This window comes from Crocodylus siamensis, chromosome 9 (genome assembly GCF_052110815.1).
Source record: "Crocodylus siamensis isolate JL-2025a chromosome 9, ASM5211081v1, whole genome shotgun sequence".
Taxonomy (NCBI): domain Eukaryota; kingdom Metazoa; phylum Chordata; order Crocodylia; family Crocodylidae; genus Crocodylus; species Crocodylus siamensis.
The window spans coordinates 1,888,497-1,907,083 of NC_143403.1; the positions used below are offsets into that span (position 1 = coordinate 1,888,497).

The 18,587-nt window shown below is 60.1% G+C and overlaps 3 protein-coding genes across 4 annotated transcripts; 1 reads left to right on the forward strand and 2 right to left on the reverse strand.

The window, feature by feature from the left end:
• The first annotated feature begins 948 nt into the window (after window positions 1-948).
• On the forward strand, window positions 949-12,875 carry SPATA2L (spermatogenesis associated 2 like). 2 transcript variants are annotated; one of them, XM_090062683.1, is made up of 4 exons: window positions 949-1,202; window positions 1,417-1,723; window positions 2,017-3,056; window positions 12,790-12,875. In XM_090062683.1, exons 1-3 carry the CDS (start codon window positions 967-969, stop codon window positions 3,025-3,027), a joined length of 1,554 nt encoding a protein of 517 aa, XP_089918809.1. In that variant the 5' UTR covers window positions 949-966; the 3' UTR covers window positions 3,028-3,056; window positions 12,790-12,875. The 2 variants fall into 2 exon arrangements, with proteins under 2 accessions (XP_089918809.1, XP_089918808.1); XM_090062682.1 differs by lacking the exon at window positions 12,790-12,875 and having other exon boundaries at window positions 2,017-3,213.
• Window positions 3,687-9,813, reverse strand: CDK10 (cyclin dependent kinase 10). The gene is made up of 13 exons (XM_090063445.1): window positions 9,671-9,813; window positions 9,280-9,352; window positions 8,728-8,799; window positions 8,521-8,623; window positions 8,305-8,386; window positions 7,646-7,713; window positions 7,422-7,474; window positions 7,222-7,291; window positions 5,597-5,656; window positions 5,297-5,420; window positions 5,078-5,217; window positions 4,833-4,885; window positions 3,687-4,754 (listed from the first exon to the last, which is right to left on the reverse strand). The coding sequence occupies exons 1-13, from the start codon at window positions 9,764-9,766 to the stop codon at window positions 4,651-4,653; spliced, it is 1,098 nt and encodes a 365-aa protein (XP_089919571.1). The 5' UTR covers window positions 9,767-9,813; the 3' UTR covers window positions 3,687-4,650.
• Window positions 12,793-18,581, reverse strand: SPATA33 (spermatogenesis associated 33). The gene is made up of 4 exons (XM_090062690.1): window positions 17,871-18,581; window positions 15,754-15,924; window positions 13,676-13,861; window positions 12,793-13,027 (listed from the first exon to the last, which is right to left on the reverse strand). Exons 1-4 carry the CDS (start codon window positions 17,905-17,907, stop codon window positions 12,825-12,827), a joined length of 597 nt encoding a protein of 198 aa, XP_089918816.1. The 5' UTR covers window positions 17,908-18,581; the 3' UTR covers window positions 12,793-12,824.
• Window positions 18,582-18,587: the final 6 nt, after the last annotated feature.

An 18,587-nucleotide genomic window follows, 5' to 3' on the forward strand; every position in this document is an offset into this window, starting at 1 on the left:
CCTGTCTCCCCCTGCCCTATCTCAGGCCGAGCGGGGCGGGGAAGGGCTGGTCCTGCGCCCCCCCTGCCTGTCTGCAAAGCTGCTTTGTCTGTCGTGCTGGGGCCGGCCCGCGCCCGGGTCCTGGGGTAATAAACATCTGTGAGCTGGAGCCTCGTGGCAGGTTCTTGGCGGCTCCCGGGGGCGGCGGGAGGCGGGGACAGGGCTGTGGCTGCCCCGCCGGGGGGAGCAACGCTCGCCCTGCGCCGCCCCAGGGCCCGTGTCCCCGCCCACTGGTGCAAGAGCCAGGGCCCGCCCCGCCGGGCGAGGGGAGCTGGGCCATGCCAGGGGCGCCACGGGCGGCAGTGGCCCAGGCCTGGCGCTGGTGTGCGCTGGCAGTGCGCGTGCTGCGCGTGCCTTGGCCCCAGGCCCAGCCGGCACGGGGCGGCGGGCGGCGCGCTGCGGTGAACGTGCCGAAGCCCGAGCCAGGCGGGCGCCCCCGGGCCCCGGCAGTGTCGGGGCCAGCGAGGGGCTGCAGACACCGGCTCCCGGGCCCCGTGCAGCAGCGGCAGCTCCTCTGCCCTGCCGCCTGCGGGGAGCCCCTCGTCCGGCCCGGCGCCCGGGCCCTGCTCGGGCCCGCCGGTCGGCGCTTGTCCGCCTGCCGCGGCCCGGGGCCGCCCCCGCGTTGAGCGGCACGTGCGGCAGCGGCAGAGCCCGCCGGCCCGGCCGCGGGGCGCGGCGGGGCACTGGTCCCGCAGCACCGCCCTGCGCGGGCGGCCCCGGCCCCGGCCCCGGCCCCGGCCCGCCGCTCAGCCGCGCGCACCCGGTGCAGCCCCCGCGTGCGCGTGACCCGGCCCGGGAGACGGGGCCCGGGCGCGAGCGGGGGCCCCGGCAGCAACCCGCGCCCTCCCCGCCCGGCCGGCCCGGCGGCGGCACCGCGGGGGGCGGGGCCCGGGACCCCCAGTGGACCCCGCGGGGTGACCCCCCCCCATGGAGACCTCCATGGATTCCCCCTATGCGGACCCCGCGGGCACGGCGCGGCCAGCCCGCAGCACCGCGGGAAGCGGGGGGCAGCTCCCAGGACCCCCCCGTCCCGGGCACGGTCCGCGCTCCCCCGCGGCCAGGAGGGGGTTACACCCCCGGGGGGCGGGGCAGAAGTGGGCCCCGCCCCCGGCGCGTGACGAGCGAGGGCGGGCCCGGGGAGCAGGAAGCGGCGGCGGCGGCAGGTGAGCGGCGGCCGGGCAGGGAGGGGTTAACCGGGGCTGCCCTTGCCCTTGCCCGTGTTCCCCCCCACATCCCACCCTGGGGTCGGCCTGCCCCCCGGGGGGCTGGGATGGGGGCCCGTCTGCCGCCCCCCCGGGGGGCTGGGATGGGGGCTGTGCCCCCCCGCTGGGCGGTGGGGCCGGCCCTGCGCTGACCCCCCGGGGCGCGCTCCCCCAGGATGAGCAGGGCAGCGGGGCTGCAGCAGGAGTACCGGCGCAGCGTGGAGCGCGCCTTCCAGGGGGGCCGTGCGGGGGCCTGCGCCGACGCCGCGCTCCAGGATGCCCTGCGCCGTCGCCTGCTGGAGGAGCCGGAGCTGCACGGCGCGCTGCGCAGTGACGCCTTCGCCACGCTCGCCGGCAGCCTGCGGGGCCGGCCCAGCCTGCTCCCCGCGCTGCGCGCCCTGGCCGCCGCCTTCCAGGTGCTGGAGCTGGCCGCCCTCAACCTGCACTTCTTCCCCTGGCGCAAGGAGTTCGGCACCGTCAAGGTGGGTCTTGGGGTGGCCCCACCCAGGGCTGTGGGGGCTGCTCACGTGGCTCCGGGGTGTAGCGTGGAGAGCTGGAGCACTGGGCTCGGGCGTGTCTGCCTCCCAGGATGGGGACAGAGCAGCTGGAGAGCCCCGGGAATGCCGGTCGCCCCTGCTGTGTCCTGGCCATGTGCCGTGGTTTCCCTGGCGCAGGCTGGGACGAGGGTGCTGATGCTGCCCTCCCGTCCCTGGGACGATGGTAAGCCTGGCCAGGGCCGTGCTGTGCGGTGGGTGATGCGGCGCTCCCGTTGCAGACGTTCTCGGGGGTGTACGTGCACTGTCTGCGGGCGGCGCTGCCGGAGCCGGACCTGGCCAGGAGCTTCCGCCGCCTGGGCTACGAGCGCAGGGACGCCCACCACCTGGTGGTGACACGGCCGCCCCCAGGCACCGAGCTGCTGCACGCGGCCTGCGGCTTCTTCGCGGCCCGGCTGGAGTGCGAGATCCTGGAGGACGTCCTCCTGCAGCTGGGGCCCTGCTGCGTGTCGCCCGACGACCTGCTCCAGGCACGCCGAGGCCCCGGCGGCCTGACCGCCTGCGTGGAGAGGCTGCAGAGACTGGCGCGCTGGCCCCGAGATAAGGAGTTTGGGGTGGCTCCGGCACCTGGCTGCGAGGTGGACGCCGATCTCTACTGCGACCCCGGGAGCCTGTCCCGCACCCCGCTGGCAGGCCGGCGGGGCTACGAGCGGAGCCCCAAGCTGTGGGGCGAGCCTGCCGGCAGCTGTTACCCCCTGCTGGAGGCTGAGGACCCCGAGCTGGAGCAGGCCCCGAGGGACGGGGCCGAACCGGAGCTGGCCTCCTTCTCCTTCCTGTCCCTGAGGCAGGAGCTGGGCCGCGTCAGCGACCCGCTGGCCCCTGAGAACACCAGGAGCCGGAGCCCAGCTCCGAGCTGCAGCTACAGCCCCCGCGCCGGGGCCAGCTCCCCGGGGCTGTACCGCGCGGCCAGCCGGCCCTTCCAGGCAGCCGAGAACGCGTGGGGGCTGCCCCCCGCCTGCCCGCGGCCGGAGGCTGGGGAAGGGGCAGGGCCGGTGCTGGCGCTGGCGGAGGTGCCGCGCTACCAGCTGCACTTGTGCCTGAGCCAAGGCGCCCTGCCCTCCTACTACTGCAGCACCTGCCAGCAGCTGCACGCCCGGGGCTGCGAGGCGCTGCAGGCCTGCTGGGGCGGGCACAGCATGCAGGAGCTGTGCGGCGAGAAGCAGCAGCGCCTCTGGCTGGTGAGAACCGAGGTGGACAGGATGCTGCAGGAGGGCGGGGGCGGGCGGCCGTAGCCCGCCGGGGCACCGAGCACCCCAGGCAGGTAGGTGCTGGACGCTGCTGCTCTTCCCAGCCTGCCCCCGCCCCCCCGCCGCTGTCGCTCTCTAGGCAGCCTGAAACGCTGGGGCCAGGAGCAAGGGGAGGAGCAGGGCGGGGGCCGTCTCCGAGTAAACGTCTCGGTTACCACAGTGGCAAGCGCCTGTTCTGTTTCTGGGTCATGCCCCCCCTCGCCTGGGCTGATGGGGGGGGGGGGCGCATGGTGCAGCTGTTGCCATAGCATCGGTGCTGCTCTTCGTTGCTATGGCGAGCCATGCGTGTGCATGAGTGTGCAGCCCCTGGCGTCAGCTTGGGAGGCTGAGCCCACAACCCTGGTGCTGGGTGGCTCTAGCTGAAGGCACAGAGGGCTCCCTATCCCCCCCATACCGCGCTGGGGCGGCCAAGCTGCCGTGGGCCCTGGAGGGGGGTAGAGCCCCCTCCCCTCTGTGCACAAATGCTTCAGCCCTGACTTGGCAGCAGGGTCCTGCTGGGGGAACAGCACCGTGCGCCATCACCCTACGGCCCTGGCTGTGCAGGCTGGAGGAGGAGGTAGCTCCAGGCTTGGTGCCCGCAGCTCTTCCTTCCTGTAGCTGAGCTGACAGCCCTGGCCAAGGCGGTAAGCAGAGGAGACAGGCACTGACGCACGCATGTGACTTTATTGAAAGCAGGACTGTGCTCAGCACAAGGATAAACGGCCTCTTCCTCTCCCCACAGGCAGCTCAGCTGCCTTTGCTCCCATGCCCCGGCTGTCTCCCAAGGCTCAAGTCTCCTTCCAGCCTTGGGAGCGTGCGTGTGCAGTGCTTGGTCCTGCCTGTGGGCCAGGTGCGGGGAGGCCGTCAGCCCATAGGCATGCAGAAGAGATGAGAGTCGGCTCTGCCTGCCCGTGGCAGCTGCGGTCCCAGAGCTGACAGCAATGCCACGTCCCCGCAGGAAGGCCACCGCACATCTTGCACCTCTCCCTGGCAGTGGCTGGACCAGCAGCGCTTGGGCTCAGCAGTTGGTCATAGTCACTGCAGCTCCCCCCACCAGCGCAGGCCTTGGATACACTTGGGGCAGTCTCTCATTGGTGCTTTTGTACCGAAGACGGGAGAAGACCCAAGGGGTGGGGGTGTCGAAACAGCCAGAGGCGCTGGGGGCCAGACCCAGGCTGCTGGCAAATGCAGGTCCCTGCGTACCTGGGCAAAGCCACGTGCAGCCTGAGAGGCAGAGGGCAGCTGAGCCAGACCTCAGGCTGAGGAAGTGAGAATCTGCAAGGCTCAGCCAGGAAACGCACCCCAGCACAGCTGGCAGCTCAGAGGGGAGTGAGCTGCAGCCTCCTCCGAGCCTGGGAGTCAGAGGTCTGGAGCCTGGAGCAGCCCCGGGTGGAGCAAACCCCTCCCCAGGAAAAGCCGGGCGGCTGCTGGCCCTCCTGGGGGCAATGCCCGCTCCGTGCTGCTGCAGGGATCGGGCTCCAGCTGTCTCCCTGGGGAGGGGTGGGCAGGGGGCGGCACAGCCAGGTACTTCAGCCCCCGCTGGGATCCAATTGCCCGTGTGCCCGTTGCTGGGATCCTGGGTCTCTATTGGCTCAAGGTACCAAGGACGTTCCTGACCCTGCAGCCAACTCAGGGCTTGCTGCGCTTGCCCTGGGTTTCAGCCCCTGTGCTGGTGGTGGCGGCTCTCTTGTTGCGGTGGTGCGGGAAGGTGGGCATGAGCTCGGGCTCGCAGGCTGGAGGGGGAGAGAGGAAAGGAGGCTCGGGGCAGGGCTCAGAGGCCCAGCCCCAGCCACCAGCAGGGAGTCACTTACGCAAGGGCTTTTCCTTGAAGTAGGAGCTCTCCAGGCAGTCGCCCGCCGTGGCCCTGGGGAGGCAAAGAGACAGGTCAGCAGCTGAGCCTGGTGTCTCACCTGTCCCAGGCAGCCCCAGGCACACCTGGGCCAAAGTGCCTGGGGGCTGCCAGGTGGGTACCCCACCCCTGGTACAGGGCCACAGCATGGCCAGACCAGCGCAGCCTCTGCAGCTCCAGCCCAGGGGGTGGAGGGGGACTCCTCACCTCTTCTTGGGGTCGTACATGAAGAGGAAGTTGAGGAGACGCAGCCCGGCCTCCGACAGCCACGGGAACTTGTGCTTGAGGTTGTTGTAGGGCTGCTTGCGCAGTGTGTACTGGCTCACCAGCGGCAGCTTGGAGAAGCCCTGGGGGCAGGGGAGAGCAGAGGGTGAGGGCCAGGACAGGAGGAGAGGGGCATGGGGGTAATGCGGGGCTGGTGCTCACCGGCCAGATGTTCTCGTTGGGCGTCCCCAGCAGCTGCACAATCAGGTCAATCTGGTGGATCTCGGAGCTCCCCGGCAGCAGAGGCTTGTGGGCCAGCAGCTCTGCCAGGATGCAGCCCACGGCCCTGGGGAGGGAATGGGTGCATGGGCAAGTGGGGCACAGCCCTGCCACTAGCAAGACCTTGGGGTGGATCCTGAAGACACAGAGCTGCTTTGACCCCAGGGGGGTGTCTGCAGCTGGAGGGCAGCCCCATCTTCCCCTCCCTGATCACGGCCTTGCTGCCCAACACGAGCCCCTCACCACATGTCAATGCTGGTGGTCTGGGTCGTCGTCCCCAGCAGCAGCTCCGGGGCGCGGTACCTGGCAACGTGAGCAAAAGGAAGCACCAGTTCAGGGAAGGCCCTTCAAGAAGAGGTTGAGGGGTCGGGGATGACCTAGGCACAGGATGCCTGTGCTGTGCTGTGGGATTTCCCAGGCTGGCTGCCTCCTAGCCCTTCCTGTTCCATGTCTTCAGGTGTTTCAGCCTCCCTCCGAGGCGCTGGGTGCTGGCTGCATCCCAGGCTGGGCATGGGGACTGGGCTGTGCCAATGCTGCTGGGACCAAAGCTAGAGGGTCTTGGCCCTCCCCCCATGCTCAGACCAACATCGTATCTGTGGGCAGGAAGAGATTTTACCCCCGGTCAGATTGGTGCAGACTGGGAGGGGGGTTGCCTTCCTCTGTAGCGGGGACACGGCCCCTGCCTGGGATCTCTGGAGCATCCATTAACACCCTTTTCCAGCAGCAGGACATGGGCTGCCGTGCCCCCACTGCTTTCCCTAAGGCAGGGTCGGGCATGAGGTCCAGTGTTGAATCAGGGCTGACGGTTGTTTTGCTAAGCAGCCAGATGAGGGGTTTGCCTGGCATGGTTTGGGCAGGGCTGATCCTGCCTCAGGCAGGGGGCCTAGGGAAGTCCCTTCCAGCCCTGCTTCCCTATGATCCTGTGACCCAGGCTGCTATTCAGGCCAGCCCCAGGCAAGCCACGATGCCCCACAGCTGGAGGGCAGTCCCTCTGCGGGGTGGGGGCACGCTGCTCTGGGCACAAGGCTGCGGTAATAGGTGCAGATCAGGACGGGAAGCCTGGTGCTGGCAGGGGAGGGGTCTTGGGGGACTCCTGCTGGCAGTGAGTGATGGAGGAAGGGAGTTCTCCCCTTGACATGCTGCGGCAGGAAGCAATGATGGGATCTCTGGATGGATCAAGACACACTGTAAAGAGGAGGCTGGCTGCTGGGGAGACTGATGGGGCCCAATCTGGCATGGCCCAGAAGCACTGATGTCAGCACCCAGGTACCTTGCAGAGGGCTCTTTGCTTAGTGCTGCAAGGCAGGACAGGGCTGGCAACTGGGTCAGACCCAGCTGAGAACAAGACAGACGCTTGGTGAGGAGCAACGGGAACCAGCAGAGCTGCCTCTGAGGAATACTGGGGTCCTTGTCCCCTGACAGCTCCAACTCCAGGCCGGATGCCAGGCCAGCATGCGGCTCTGGCTGGGGGAACAAGCAATTCTCTGCCCTGCAGGATGCAGGAGGCCAGACGGGGAAATCTAATGGTCCCTGCCCATCCCACAGGTTTGCTCCTATCGCCTGTGCAGCGGGGCTGGGAGGCACCTTGAGGCCAGGGTCTGGCCTCTCGACCCTCAGCACTGCAACCCCAGTGGCATCCCAAGGGACCCAGATGGTTTTCCTGGAGGAAAGGGAGGCCTGCACAGATGCGTATGGCACAGGACCCCCGAGTCTCTGCCAGGGGCCTGGAACCGTGCAGGGAAATGCATAGTGCAAGGGTGGGGACCCCAGGAGACAAGCTCAAGGAGCTACAGCTGTTGGCACTGCTTCCCCCAGCCAGGCACATAAAGGAACCCAGCCCCGCTCCATGCCGAGCGGAGGATACTCACCAGAGGGTGACGACCTTGGGGGTCATTGGCTTCAGCGGCACTCCGTAGACACGAGCCAGCCCAAAATCCGCTGCCAGGGAGAGGGCAGGCGTGAGGTCAGGCACAGGCTGGCTCCTGTGTTACAGACTGAGGGCAGAGCACAGCTGCCTGGGGCCAGAGCCAGCAAGCGGGGGCAACAGGTGGCAGCCAGGGGAGCTCACCTGTCTTCACACAGCCCTTGTCTGTCATGAGCAGGTTGGACACCTTCAGGTCCCTGCCAGCAGAGCAGAGAGGAGCCGTCACCAATGCCCGGCCCTGCGAGGAGCGCACCCCCGCACCCGGTGGTCCTTGTATGGCTCATCCTTCCCCGCAACCCAGGGGGCAGCTCTAGGGCCCACTCCAGGACCCCTTGTCCTGCCCGCGGTGCCTGCCCTTGCCCCCTTACCGGTGGATGATGAAGTTCTCATGGAGATACTGGAGCCCCCTGAGGACCTGCAGGATGATGCACTTCACCTGTGGGCAGGGGCACAAGCAGCCTCCTTAGCCACCAACAGCAGTATGTGAGGTTTCCACACCAACCCCACGGCCATGTTCGGCAGCACGGCCAATGCCTGCAGACACCCAGTCCAGGGCTTGACAAGGCCTGGCTTGTGTCTCAAAGCCCAAGATCCAGAGCATCCCAGTGAGATGAGCAGGGTTCGGCGCAGGCAGTGGGTGAGGCTCAGGATCCCAGCGGGCTGAGGAAGCCCCTGGGTAACGGCTCCATCCTGTACAGGGCAGGGGGCAGCTCATGTGCCCCAACTGGGTCACGTTCACTGGCTGACCCTTTCCCTTCCCTGTCCCCACATCTTGATACCACAGCAAGAGGCACAGGGAGCCCTTCCATAGCCCACGGAGCTCTGCCATCACCAGAGATGTTATGCAGCCAGCCCCATGAAAGGACTAGGGAAGCTCATGCACCCAAACAGGCCAGGCCTGGCTAAAACCCACTCAAAGAAAACCCCAAACGTTTTGCAAGGTGCAGCTTGGGGTCTCACTGGATCATCGCGCACACATGCTGGGGGCTAGTCTCAGCACCCACTACCAGCTGGTGGGGGCCTGTACCTGAGCCTCCGAAAAGGGCGTCTGCATGTTCTCCAGGAGGCTGGCGAGGTCCTGCTCGCAGTAACCCATCACCAGGAAGATGCTGCCGGGGAGACGCAGGGTCAATCGCCCGCAGGGACAGCTGCGAGGTCAGCACGCCCCACCCCTGCCCTATCCTGACCAGCACAGCTCCTAGGAGCCAGCCTGTGTGTTGGGCAGGCTCCAGGGCACCGTTACCTCTCCAGGTGGTTCCCCACTACCACCTCCTTCAGCTCCACGATGTTGGGGTGCCGGAGCCGCAGCAGCAGGGTGATCTCCCGCAGGCTGCTGATGGGGATGCCTGCAGAGAGCAGGACCCATGTTACGTGCCATGCCTACCCCCGGCAACGAGGCCGGGCAGAGCTAACGCCAACCCCACAGCCCCTCAGTGCATCCGCCCCTTACCGTCCTTCTCCTTGTCCATCCGCACCTTCTTCAGCGCCACGATCTCGTCTGTTCTGGTATCTCTGGCACGGTCTAAAACAGAGACGTGTAACGGGGTCTGGGACCACTCGGGGCCAAGGCAGCGCCTGCTCCATTACCGACCAAGTGACCCATGAACCCTCCCCTTGCGGTCATGGGGCAGGAGGTGGCGAGAGCTCACGTCTACCAAAGTCCCAACAAGATCTGGGTGCGCTCCCTTCCCTTCACGCACCGAACCCCAGTCCCTGCGTCTTTCCTGGGCATTTCAGGGGCATGGGCAGGGCCCAGCACCAGGTGCAAAACCCGCTCGCTGCATTTGGGGCTGGGAAGGAATTTCCCCCACGGTCACGCTGGTCTGGACTGCGGGGGCTCTGCCTTCCTCCGCGGCCTCTGCCCGCGATCGAGTCTCTAACACCCCAAATCCCCCGCTTGCCCCACAACGGGTTCGGGGGCTCTTGATGCCGGCGGGCTTGGTCATCGCGCGAAGGGGCCGGGAGGCGAGGAGCGCCCGGCCCGGGGGTCCCACCGACTCACAGACGATGCCGTAGGTGCCCTCGCCGATGCGGTTCAGCTTCTCAAACTCCTTCACGCTCCGGCAGGCGCCCAGCTGCAAGCAGAGACCCGCTCACGCCTGCCCCAAGGATGGGGCGTGGGACCAGGCCGGCCACGGGCCCGGGCAGCTGCTCGTGGGTCCCGCCAGCGCCTCGCAGGCAGGGGCTTGCCTGGACCTCACCCCCCATCCATGCTCCCCGCGCTGCATGTCCAGCCCCCCCGTCGTGTATGGACACCCCCACACATTGTGTCCAGTCCCCACGTGCATGGTCCGCCTCATGCACAGCCCCGCATTGTGTCCAGTCCCCACGTGCATGGTCCGCCCCATGCACAGCCCCGCATTGTGTCCAGTCCCACGTGGCGCGGGGCTCACCCGCTGCTCCGGGGGCACCTCGAAGTACCCCCCGCCGCGGAGCCGCCGAAGCCTCAGCACCTCCCCCTGCCCCTCGGCGGAGGACCCCTCCGCCATGGCTCCGCACCGCGCCACTGCGCATGCGCACGAGCAGGCTCCGCCGCGCAAGCGCTCTGAAGCTTCGGGAGCCATCTTGGAGTCCCTAGCAACCGTCGCTATGTAGGGCCTAGTGTAGCTGGGGGAGCCTCCCTGGAGGTGAGGGGCAGGGGCAGCAGGCTGCATGCAGCCCAGACGTGCAGCAGCCCCACAGCTGTGGGCCCAGGCTGGAGCAAGAGCGGCGTGGGGATTTCCTGCCACAAGCCCGCAGGGGTGGGGAGCAATGGCTGGTAGCTCCCAACGGGGTGCAAGTCCTGCCTCAGCGCCCTGCACCAGGCAGTCAGGTGCCATTTGTTCCTCCCATACCAGCGAGAGTTTATCCCCTTCCTCCAGAAGTGGCCAGTTTGGGGACATAGGGCTCGCATGGAAGATGTTCCCGGGTGCACGAAATGCACAATGCAAGAGGTATCAAGCTGTATGGGTAGAGGTGGGGGTGTGCAAGGGCATGTGTGCAAGAAGTAGCTCAGGGGCCAGGAAGGAAGCTGCACCCCAGCCTGCACACCTATAGCAGGGTGACCCCGAGTGAGAGGCCGAGACAGACATCTTCTAGGGAAGCAAAGAGAAAGTCATTAGGATCTCCATCTCACCAGGCAAGAAATGAGTCAGTAGCAAGCTTAAAACGTGTGACGCAGGACGCTGCGCCAAGTGACCCCGTCAATGGCGATGCTTATGTTCTTATGAGCCGGGGAAAAGAGGCCAGGAGCTGAGCGAGGACATGGGCTCGTGGCGTTTGACTTCTGCGTTCACGGAGGATGCAGGGCAATGCGCGTTCTCACAATTAAAACTGCATCAAAGATGCTTGTTTCCATCATTTCCTCCTCAGGGGAACAGGCTGCAGGGCTCTCAATTTTGGCCCAGCTGCACAGGTCAAAAAAGGGTAATAGCACAGGTCGTAACAGAAGTAGCCAGCTTATTTGGCACAACATATGGCACTCGGGTGGCCGTCACAGAGGACATTCCAGTTTTCTGCTACTCTGCCCTCTATTGATACGAAACTGGATGTCTCGATGTCCTCTATTCTTCTCTTCAAAGACAAGAATAGAGGACATAAAGGCATCCAGTTTTGTATCAAGAGAGGACAACCAGACTGTCCTCTATGGCAGCCACCCTACATGGCGCAGATATCCCACAAAATGGCCGTGTCATCCATACTGTGGCATTGACTGGTTGCCACTCCCTGGGGTTTTGTTCAGCAAAGTTTGTTGCAAGGCAGTGTGAGTAATAAGCAGTGCAGCGAAACCAGCTGGACCCGTTAATGGACTCGTTAATGGGGGGTCCGTCTAGTGGCTGGATCCATCGCAGCTGGCGGTGTTTGACAGCTCTCCGCTGGGGAGCAGGATGATGACAGGCATTTCAGTATCGCTGAAATGGACTGAAGCCAGGGAGTGGTGTGGAGGGATTAGAAATCAGGTAGGTGTTTCATCCAAGCTATCAGGATGGATTTTCCAGGTAAAGACAGCTGGCAGGTAACAAGTCTCTTCGGCCTGGTGAAAGCTGCAAGCAGCATCCAGCTCAGCTGCATTATTTCAAAGGCACGCCTCTGGATGGTGCTAATTAGCAAGACAGAACTGTCACAATTACGGAGTCGGAAGTAAAATGAAAACACCAAGAGGAGCAAAATGTCTGCAGCAGAACGGCCTGGAAAAAAAAATCTCAAGGCACCTTGATGTTATGTTCAAAGCCTCTACACAAGAAGCACGTAACATTGATAGCTGCGGGGGGGCAAGAGATAAGGGTTCCCTTGCTGGACCTGACAGTTTTCCTGACTAATCTGGGGGGGTCATCACTTACCCACTCTGTGCCTCAGTTTCCTCACTGTAAAATGGGGATAATGGTATCAAGTCATCTCCCAGCAGCACTGCAAGTCTTCAGATCATGCTCATAATCCATGTGGAGAGCCTCAAATGGAAGTTGCTATATAAAGCATGAATTTATCTCACGAGCAAATGACTGACCAGCAGCACTGAGTTAATATTAGTAAAGCCACTGGGATGGATTTGCAAAGGTCTGCTCGATGAAGACAAATTATTCTCCTTGACAAACCAGCGAATGATAGTTAGCTCTGTCCCTGTCATTGGCTTGCTGGAGGGGTATAAGCAGATTTTGTGCATCTGCATTTCTCCCATGTAATTGCCTGGCTTGACTAAGCCGATTGCCAGACATGGAGAAGTCTGAACAGGGCTTAACAGATCCTGGTGGGGAAAGAGGAGTTTATCAAACCACCTTTGATGGAAAACCCTCTTTCAATGCTAGTCCTTCTTTGGCAAATAGCTTCTTAAACCTAAAAGGAGTGACATTTTACATAACAGAAGCAGCTCATCTGATTTTTACAAATGCAACGTTCACAGTGAAAAAGATTCTCCTATTGATCTCACACTTGATTCTGGTGTCAGGTTCAGAGATTCTGGCTCTTTTGTTACCTCCGTTTCTGTGACCAGCTCCTAACACAGCTGATAAAACGCCATCAGTTGTCGCAGGTGTAACACAGGCTCCCAGCCCTGGAACATCAGAGAAGGAGGCTCATCTGTGGTCTGAAAATTTGAGGGTCCCTAAAACCATGGGTTGAAACCTACATGAGACCATTTCAGCTTTTCACCCTGGTGTGGTCTGGTAGGTAAACTGAATTGCGAGCAGGATACTGTGTGCCACCCTCTAGAAGGCTGCTAAGGACCCCTCAAGGTCCTTTACACAGGTGCTTCTGCTTTTGAAGTGCTGGATACAGGAACCTTTGGGGTACCACGATTGCGGACATGCTTCTGCTTGCACGTCTAATCTTTTATTGACTTGGAATCTTAAATGGTTGACTAAATACATTTATTTTTTAGCAAGCTTCTCCATTCCCATTCTCCTCTTCCTCCTCCAGATATCGCAGGGAGCTAGGGAAAGTGAGACCATGAACGAAGTTGTTGTTACAGACCCCCATTTATTAGTTGAGGAGCTCAACTAATGGCATTTGTTGCATCCTTGTGTCTTTGTGTTGTCAGGAGGAGAGAACAACAGGACGCTCCAGAATCAGAACTCACGGCATTTCTCTCTTGACTTGGTAAGCCTCTATGGTGCTGGGTTTTGTATGTACATTATATGGACCATAGTACTCTGTATCTCTGATGGTTTTGGACTCTGGGAGGTTATCCACATCAGTATAGCTCTCCTCCTCATCCAAGGGCCCGGTGACAATGATTTTCGGTATAATATACCTTTTCTTCTTGGCTAGTTTCTCCACTGGAAAAGGATAAAGAACAATGACCCCAGGCCTTAGGAAAGGGGATGAATTCTCTCCTGCAGGCTGCTAACAGAGGGGAAGCGTGCATGGCCATATACAAGGAGGTGCATTGGGATTTTATAGGATGCGTGTACCAATCATGCTATTGAGCTAGGCCAACACAGAAGCTTAAGCAACATTTCCTACAGCACAGGACAGGGCTGGGAGAAGGGCTCTGCTCAGAGGGGCTTTTACTGAACATGGAAACCTTGCGCTTGAGCCCATGGCTCCTCTCTGCACTTCCAAAGAGGGAGGTACAGGTGTCAGGGGAGCCCCGAGCTGTGACTTTGGTGGGTTCCCTGCTCCATGTGTTTCTCAGGTGGGTTTGGAACAGCTGGCCAAAGACCTTTTGTACCCAGCTAATATCAAAATGGGGACAGAGCATTGTCATTGGGCATCTCAGCCCCTTTGACAACAGTGGGGGCCTATAACATTGTGGTCCCTTTAAAACAACATCTTAAAAATCAGGATCAGTCCAGAGCAGTTTAGGCTTCATCTAATCTGCTTCAAAGCTCTCATACTGCAGGGAGGGCTGCTCAGGGGACACTGAACAGCTGTACACATCTTTGCAGTGACTGCTCACACCAGCCCCACCTCTCATCCCCTACCTTTCTTTCGAGGCCTGTCTTCCGCCCCCGAGCTCTTCTGCTGCTGCTTCTTGGCTGATTTACCACTGGGAGCTTGGACATGGTTCGTGTGGGCCTGTGGTGATGTTTGGATGTGCTGGCTGTGCTTCTGGAGATCCGTCTTTCTCTGCTCCCATGTTTGGCTGACCGTGGGCAGCTGGGCATCAGCTGCAGGAATTTGGGATGCAAAGAAAAGAGAGGGAAGGTGAAAAAGTGATTTAGTGTCATGGAGCCACAACAGCCTCTCACCACGCTGAGTCCTCTCCTGCCTGCATCTGTATGTGATCACATCAGAAAGGCTCCTGGATTCGGGAATATTCATTGGCAGCAATTCTACCATTTCCATCTATCAATCCCCTTGTTAGGATTCCTTCCATTCCAGACCTACCTTAAAAAACCTCCTCGTTGTTCTTCCTTCTACTGGCTGTAGCTTCCTCTGCGCTTCTTCTCATTTCTTTATCAATCCCCTACCAGCGCTACCTTCTAATCTGTATTCACCCAATACAGATTAGGTACCTAATCGTCTCTTTCCCCCATGTGTTTATTTATAGATACCGTTTATTTTCCAAGCTGCTTTCACTTACCCTCTAAATCCCATCTTTCCTTTTTAGGCTGGCTTTCTTGGCATGGCCTATCAGACATCTGATAAAACTGTCTTGCACAGTTCCCAGTAAGCAGGTGCACATTGCCATTTGAATTACCCCAGCTGGTCTGGTTCATAATTTTCTTTTCAGCTTTGTGAAAGTGCCTGTGCACTTTGTGTGCGTCTGTGCAACTCTTTTGGTCTTTACTGTGTTTTCATATAGCAAAAAAATCCCTGCAGTGACCACTCACTACTAGTGCTGCGACTGGTTCCTCTGTCTGTCTAGAGGAGACTTACTATCAAAGTGCCTTCTGTTGGTGCAATATTTGCAAAATAAATGTACCAGGAAAACACAATTTGGGTGGAAAACTCGACCCTCCCGACCACATTATAGTCACCAATGAGGGTGCACAGCACAGTCTTCACAAACAGCCCTAAAATAAAGCAAGGCACGTGAACACGGAAGAGGATGCGAGATCGCCTGACAGAGGACCACTTCCCTACTCTGAGACACAGCCCTGGTGCAGAAGATAAAAGCCCAAATGAGGATCTTGTACCTCTTCTTGCTACAGCAAAGCAAAAATATTGACTCAGTGATAAGGGCTCTCTGGCAAAGTGCGCTGGGATATAAGTGACAAGCGATCTGTATGAGCTTTGCTTCCCTACAATATAATTCACTTGCCAGATAATCAAGAGATTTGATAAGACTTTAAACTAGAGGTATAAGATGGGGAGATATGAATGCTGAAAATCATATTAGCCATCTATATCTGTGGTTCTCTACATCTGTGCTGCAGTGCCCTGGTTGAGAATCACTGAACTACTACAATCACCGGCACTGCACTAGGCAGCAAACTGGAAGCTCTTCATATGGACAGCAGAGTCACAGTGAGCCCTGGGAAGGACAGAGCTTTGAGGTGTGCCTTTGACCACTCTGATGTTGTCTTTGAGACCTCTCACCCCCTGGTCCCATAGCATTTGCCCTTCTTCCCTTCATACAAGCAACAGTGGTGATGACAAGGAATAAAGGTAACTACTGCCCAGGCATAGCATATTCCAGAAGGACAGGCCCAGGACAAGATGCTGAGAAGTGGCCAGCAGCCCGTGTGAGAAGGAACCACCACTCCACCTGCCCCACCTGCATGCTGGCACCAGCTAGCCAGGGTCCCTGAAACCTTGGCATCCATCTCCCTATGCCACGCATCTCCAGGTGGATTTTGAACCCCCCAGCCCAAGGCTCAGTGTACCCAACACAGATGAGGGAGAGAGACACTGGATTGTTATCAGGCATCTTGGCCCCTTTGATCATGCTATAAAATGAAACTGCTGCTGAGCAGTTTAGGCCTAAAAATCAGGACAGCTGTGGCAGCCCAGTGAGGATTACCAAGCCGGGGGTGCACAGCAGGCAAGGGCTAAATGCAGCAGCACGGTGGCCGGCTCAGCTCTGCTTTTTCCAGCCCTGCCACACACCCCTTACCTTCTCCCTGAGGAGTCTCTGCACACCCCCAAGTCTCCTGCCACTGCTGCTTTGCTGATGTACTTGCAGCTGCTTGAACAAGATAGCCGTGGGCTTTTGAAGGGCTTTGCATGTGCTGGCTGTGTTCCTGCCAATTGGCTTCTCTGAGCTCCTGGCTCCGGCTCCCGTCAGCTGTAGGAATTTAGGATGCAAAGAAAAGAGAAGGAAGGTGAAAAGGAAGCTATATTAGCTGGTTAGTTCTGCATCATGGCATTACAGCTGCCCTCGCTACACTGAGTCCTCTCCTACTTATATCTGCACAGCTTGCGCTCAAGGCAACTCTTGGAGCTGGGAATTTTTAGAGGCTCTCATCTCCATCGGTTTGGCCTTACCACAGCAAATGTACCCCAGAAAAGCCAGGCACTGCCATAGCTATTGTATAACTGACCTCACTGGCTGCTTGCACCATGTCTGTGAGATCACCGGTCTCCCCGAACAGCGAGTTTGACTGTATTCGAGTTCCTTTCCAAAGCCAGTGCCTCAGCCCCACCCCACCTGTGCCAGTAGCCTTCACAACTGATCCACAATTTCAAACCTGAGCACATCCCAGCCTTCACAAGCAGCTTTATAAGAACAATTATTTATTTATTTTTTAATTTGTATCCACGGCCAAATTAGCCAAAACTAATTCCAAATCCAAGTGTCCAGAACCATAAGTGTCCCTACTACCAGCAAACATCCACCTGCACCTAGGTCTTCAGATGTTTCCAAAACCTTTGGTGGGCATCCTACTTGCAGGCCCAAGCCTGGAGGCTTGGGGTTTGGATGCCCCTGAATTTTGCAAGCAGAAAAAGGAAAGGGAATTAGACACGAGCTGGAAAAGGAAAGGGGCTGCTGCCTGTATCTTGGATGCTTGGCAGATGGAGAGAGCTGCTTCAGTATTTGGGGTACCCCGGAGCTTGTACCCTGGGTGGTCAGGCAGCCCCCAATGAGACCAGCATTGCTGGTGGGTAGAGGGAGACTCAAGGGGGCAGATGTCCCTCCTCTTCTAGTCCAGCACTTGTTGCTCACTTGCTCCAGCTCTCCAATTCCCCAGATACAAGCTCCAGACATCATCCTTCCCATACCACAAACCTCCCAATGCTGTATTCTTCAAGGGAGCCATCAGGCCAGGCTTAGACTGACCTGATGATGTTTGTGGTAGGTATCAGCCAGGGATACATGAAAGGCAGACTGTGGAGGAAGGACCTAGACACTACTGTTTCTTCTCAGATTCTCACTGTGGGTACCAGGGGCTTTCTACATTATCTGTGCAGGAGGTTTATAGGATCAGACAAGCCAAAGCCAAGCTTCTCCTCTGATCTGTCGTGTTACTTTGTGCCTCTACAGCAGCATTTCTCAACCCATGAGTCACAACAGGTCACAAGAATATATGAAAGGGTTGGGAACAAATTTTAAACATGGATTCTCTTTTAAAGGAGAAAAGTGTGGGAAACTGTGGCTTTTCCCTTGCTGCAAGGGGCTGCTTGGGGCCTCCTTCCCCACACACTGCAGGGCTGGAGGCAGTGGGTTGGGAGCGAGGGCACTGGGTTGGGACTAGCCATCAATGTCTATAAATGGGTCCTGGTACAAAAAAGGGTGAGAACCACTGCTGTACAGTGCCTCACGTTGGCAGGTCTCCCAGCAGGAAGGGAGCACAGCTGGCAAGCCCAGGGGCATACAGTACCCTTTTAATCCAGGAGGAATGGGGTGACATGGTCTCCTCTGAGGTCAAGTAATGTATGAGTTGGTTCTCCCACCCCGCTGCCCCCAGTGTGTGGGGCAGAGAGTGGGTGTGTGTGGGGGAGTAAAACCCCAAGCAGCCCCTTGCAAGCTGCAAGGGAAAAGCCAAGGTTTCCTACATTTTTCTCCTTTAAAGGACAATGCATTTTGAACGTTAGTTTGCAGCCCTTCTCGTCAGAGCTGGGATGAGAACCAAGGAGTCGTGCACGTGCACATGCACATCTCTCTCCAGCAACTCCTGCTCCCTCCCAGAGCAGAACAGACTCCAGGTGCTCCAGCCCCCTGGCGTGCAACCCCCATCCTTCCTCCCCTCACCTTAAGAACAGCGCCTGCCCCCAGGAACAAGAGCTCTTTACCTCTCATGTGGCCGCCTCTGCTCTGCCGCTGCCCCATAGATGAGCCCACCGGCTCTGGCTCAGGCTTGGGGCTCTGCAGCTCCCCTGCTCGCACCACCAAGGGTCTTTTGTGACACACCCGGCAGCATCATCGGCAGCAGGGAGGCAGCGAGCTGAGGCTGTGCCGGAGGGACCGCCGCATTATGCGGGAAAGGCTCGGGTGGCTGCCCAGGCTCCACGCAGCGCACGTCAAGAGGCAACGTGCAGCCCTGGAAGCTGCTGGCGGGGGGCATCCCCACATGCTTTAGGCGGATTCATTTGAACGGGCAGCGGGCGAGACTGGCAGGGGCTTCACAGGCAGAGGCGGGCATCACGGGCGGGGTACTGCAGCAGCAGCAGGCTGCATGGGTGGAAGATGCCCCCACCCAGGGCTGGACACGGGCACGGGCAAACCTGGAGGCTGCCCAAAAATGGTGAAAATAATGATTGTTATTATAATTATTACTGATGAAGGGAGGCCCGATACTACAAGTTCGCCCGGGGCTGCCCCCCGCCCCCCGCCCCACAGCCGTCCTCGTGCCGGTCCCCGCTTATACAGGCTACAGAGCAGGGCCTGGCAATGCGCGCGTCGCCTGGTGCAGAGGGGGAAGCGGCGGCTCTCGCCACCCGCTGCGGGAGCCCTCGCGCCCCGCACGTGCCCGCCCGGCACTGAGGGCACGTCTCCCTGTGCGCATGCGC

Excerpts from the sequence above, each read along its gene's own strand:
- SPATA33 (XM_090062690.1), bottom strand. The coding sequence starts at position 17,907 with ATGGGGCAGCGGCAGAGCAGAGGCGGCCACATGAGAG. Across the intron at positions 13,862-15,753 it reads AGAGACTCCTCAGGGAGAAG|CTGATGCCCAGCTGCCCACG; the intron begins GTAAGGGGTGTG and ends AAATTCCTGCAG. Across the intron at positions 13,028-13,675 it reads AGACAGGCCTCGAAAGAAAG|TGGAGAAACTAGCCAAGAAG; the intron begins GTAGGGGATGAG and ends ATCCTTTTCCAG.
- CDK10 (XM_090063445.1), bottom strand. The coding sequence starts at position 9,766 with ATGGCGGAGGGGTCCTCCGCCGAGGGGCAGGGGGAGGTGCTGAGGCTT. Across the intron at positions 7,714-8,304 it reads CGCCCTTTTCGGAGGCTCAG|GTGAAGTGCATCATCCTGCA; the intron begins GTACAGGCCCCC and ends CCCTGCCCACAG. Across the intron at positions 7,292-7,421 it reads CAAGGGCTGTGTGAAGACAG|CGGATTTTGGGCTGGCTCGT; the intron begins GTGAGCTCCCCT and ends TCTCCCTGGCAG.
- SPATA2L (XM_090062683.1), top strand. The coding sequence starts at position 967 with ATGGAGACCTCCATGGATTCCCCCTATGCGGACCCCGCGGGCACGGCG. Across the intron at positions 1,203-1,416 it reads GGAAGCGGCGGCGGCGGCAG|GATGAGCAGGGCAGCGGGGC; the intron begins GTGAGCGGCGGC and ends GCGCTCCCCCAG. Across the intron at positions 1,724-2,016 it reads AGGAGTTCGGCACCGTCAAG|ACGTTCTCGGGGGTGTACGT; the intron begins GTGGGTCTTGGG and ends CTCCCGTTGCAG.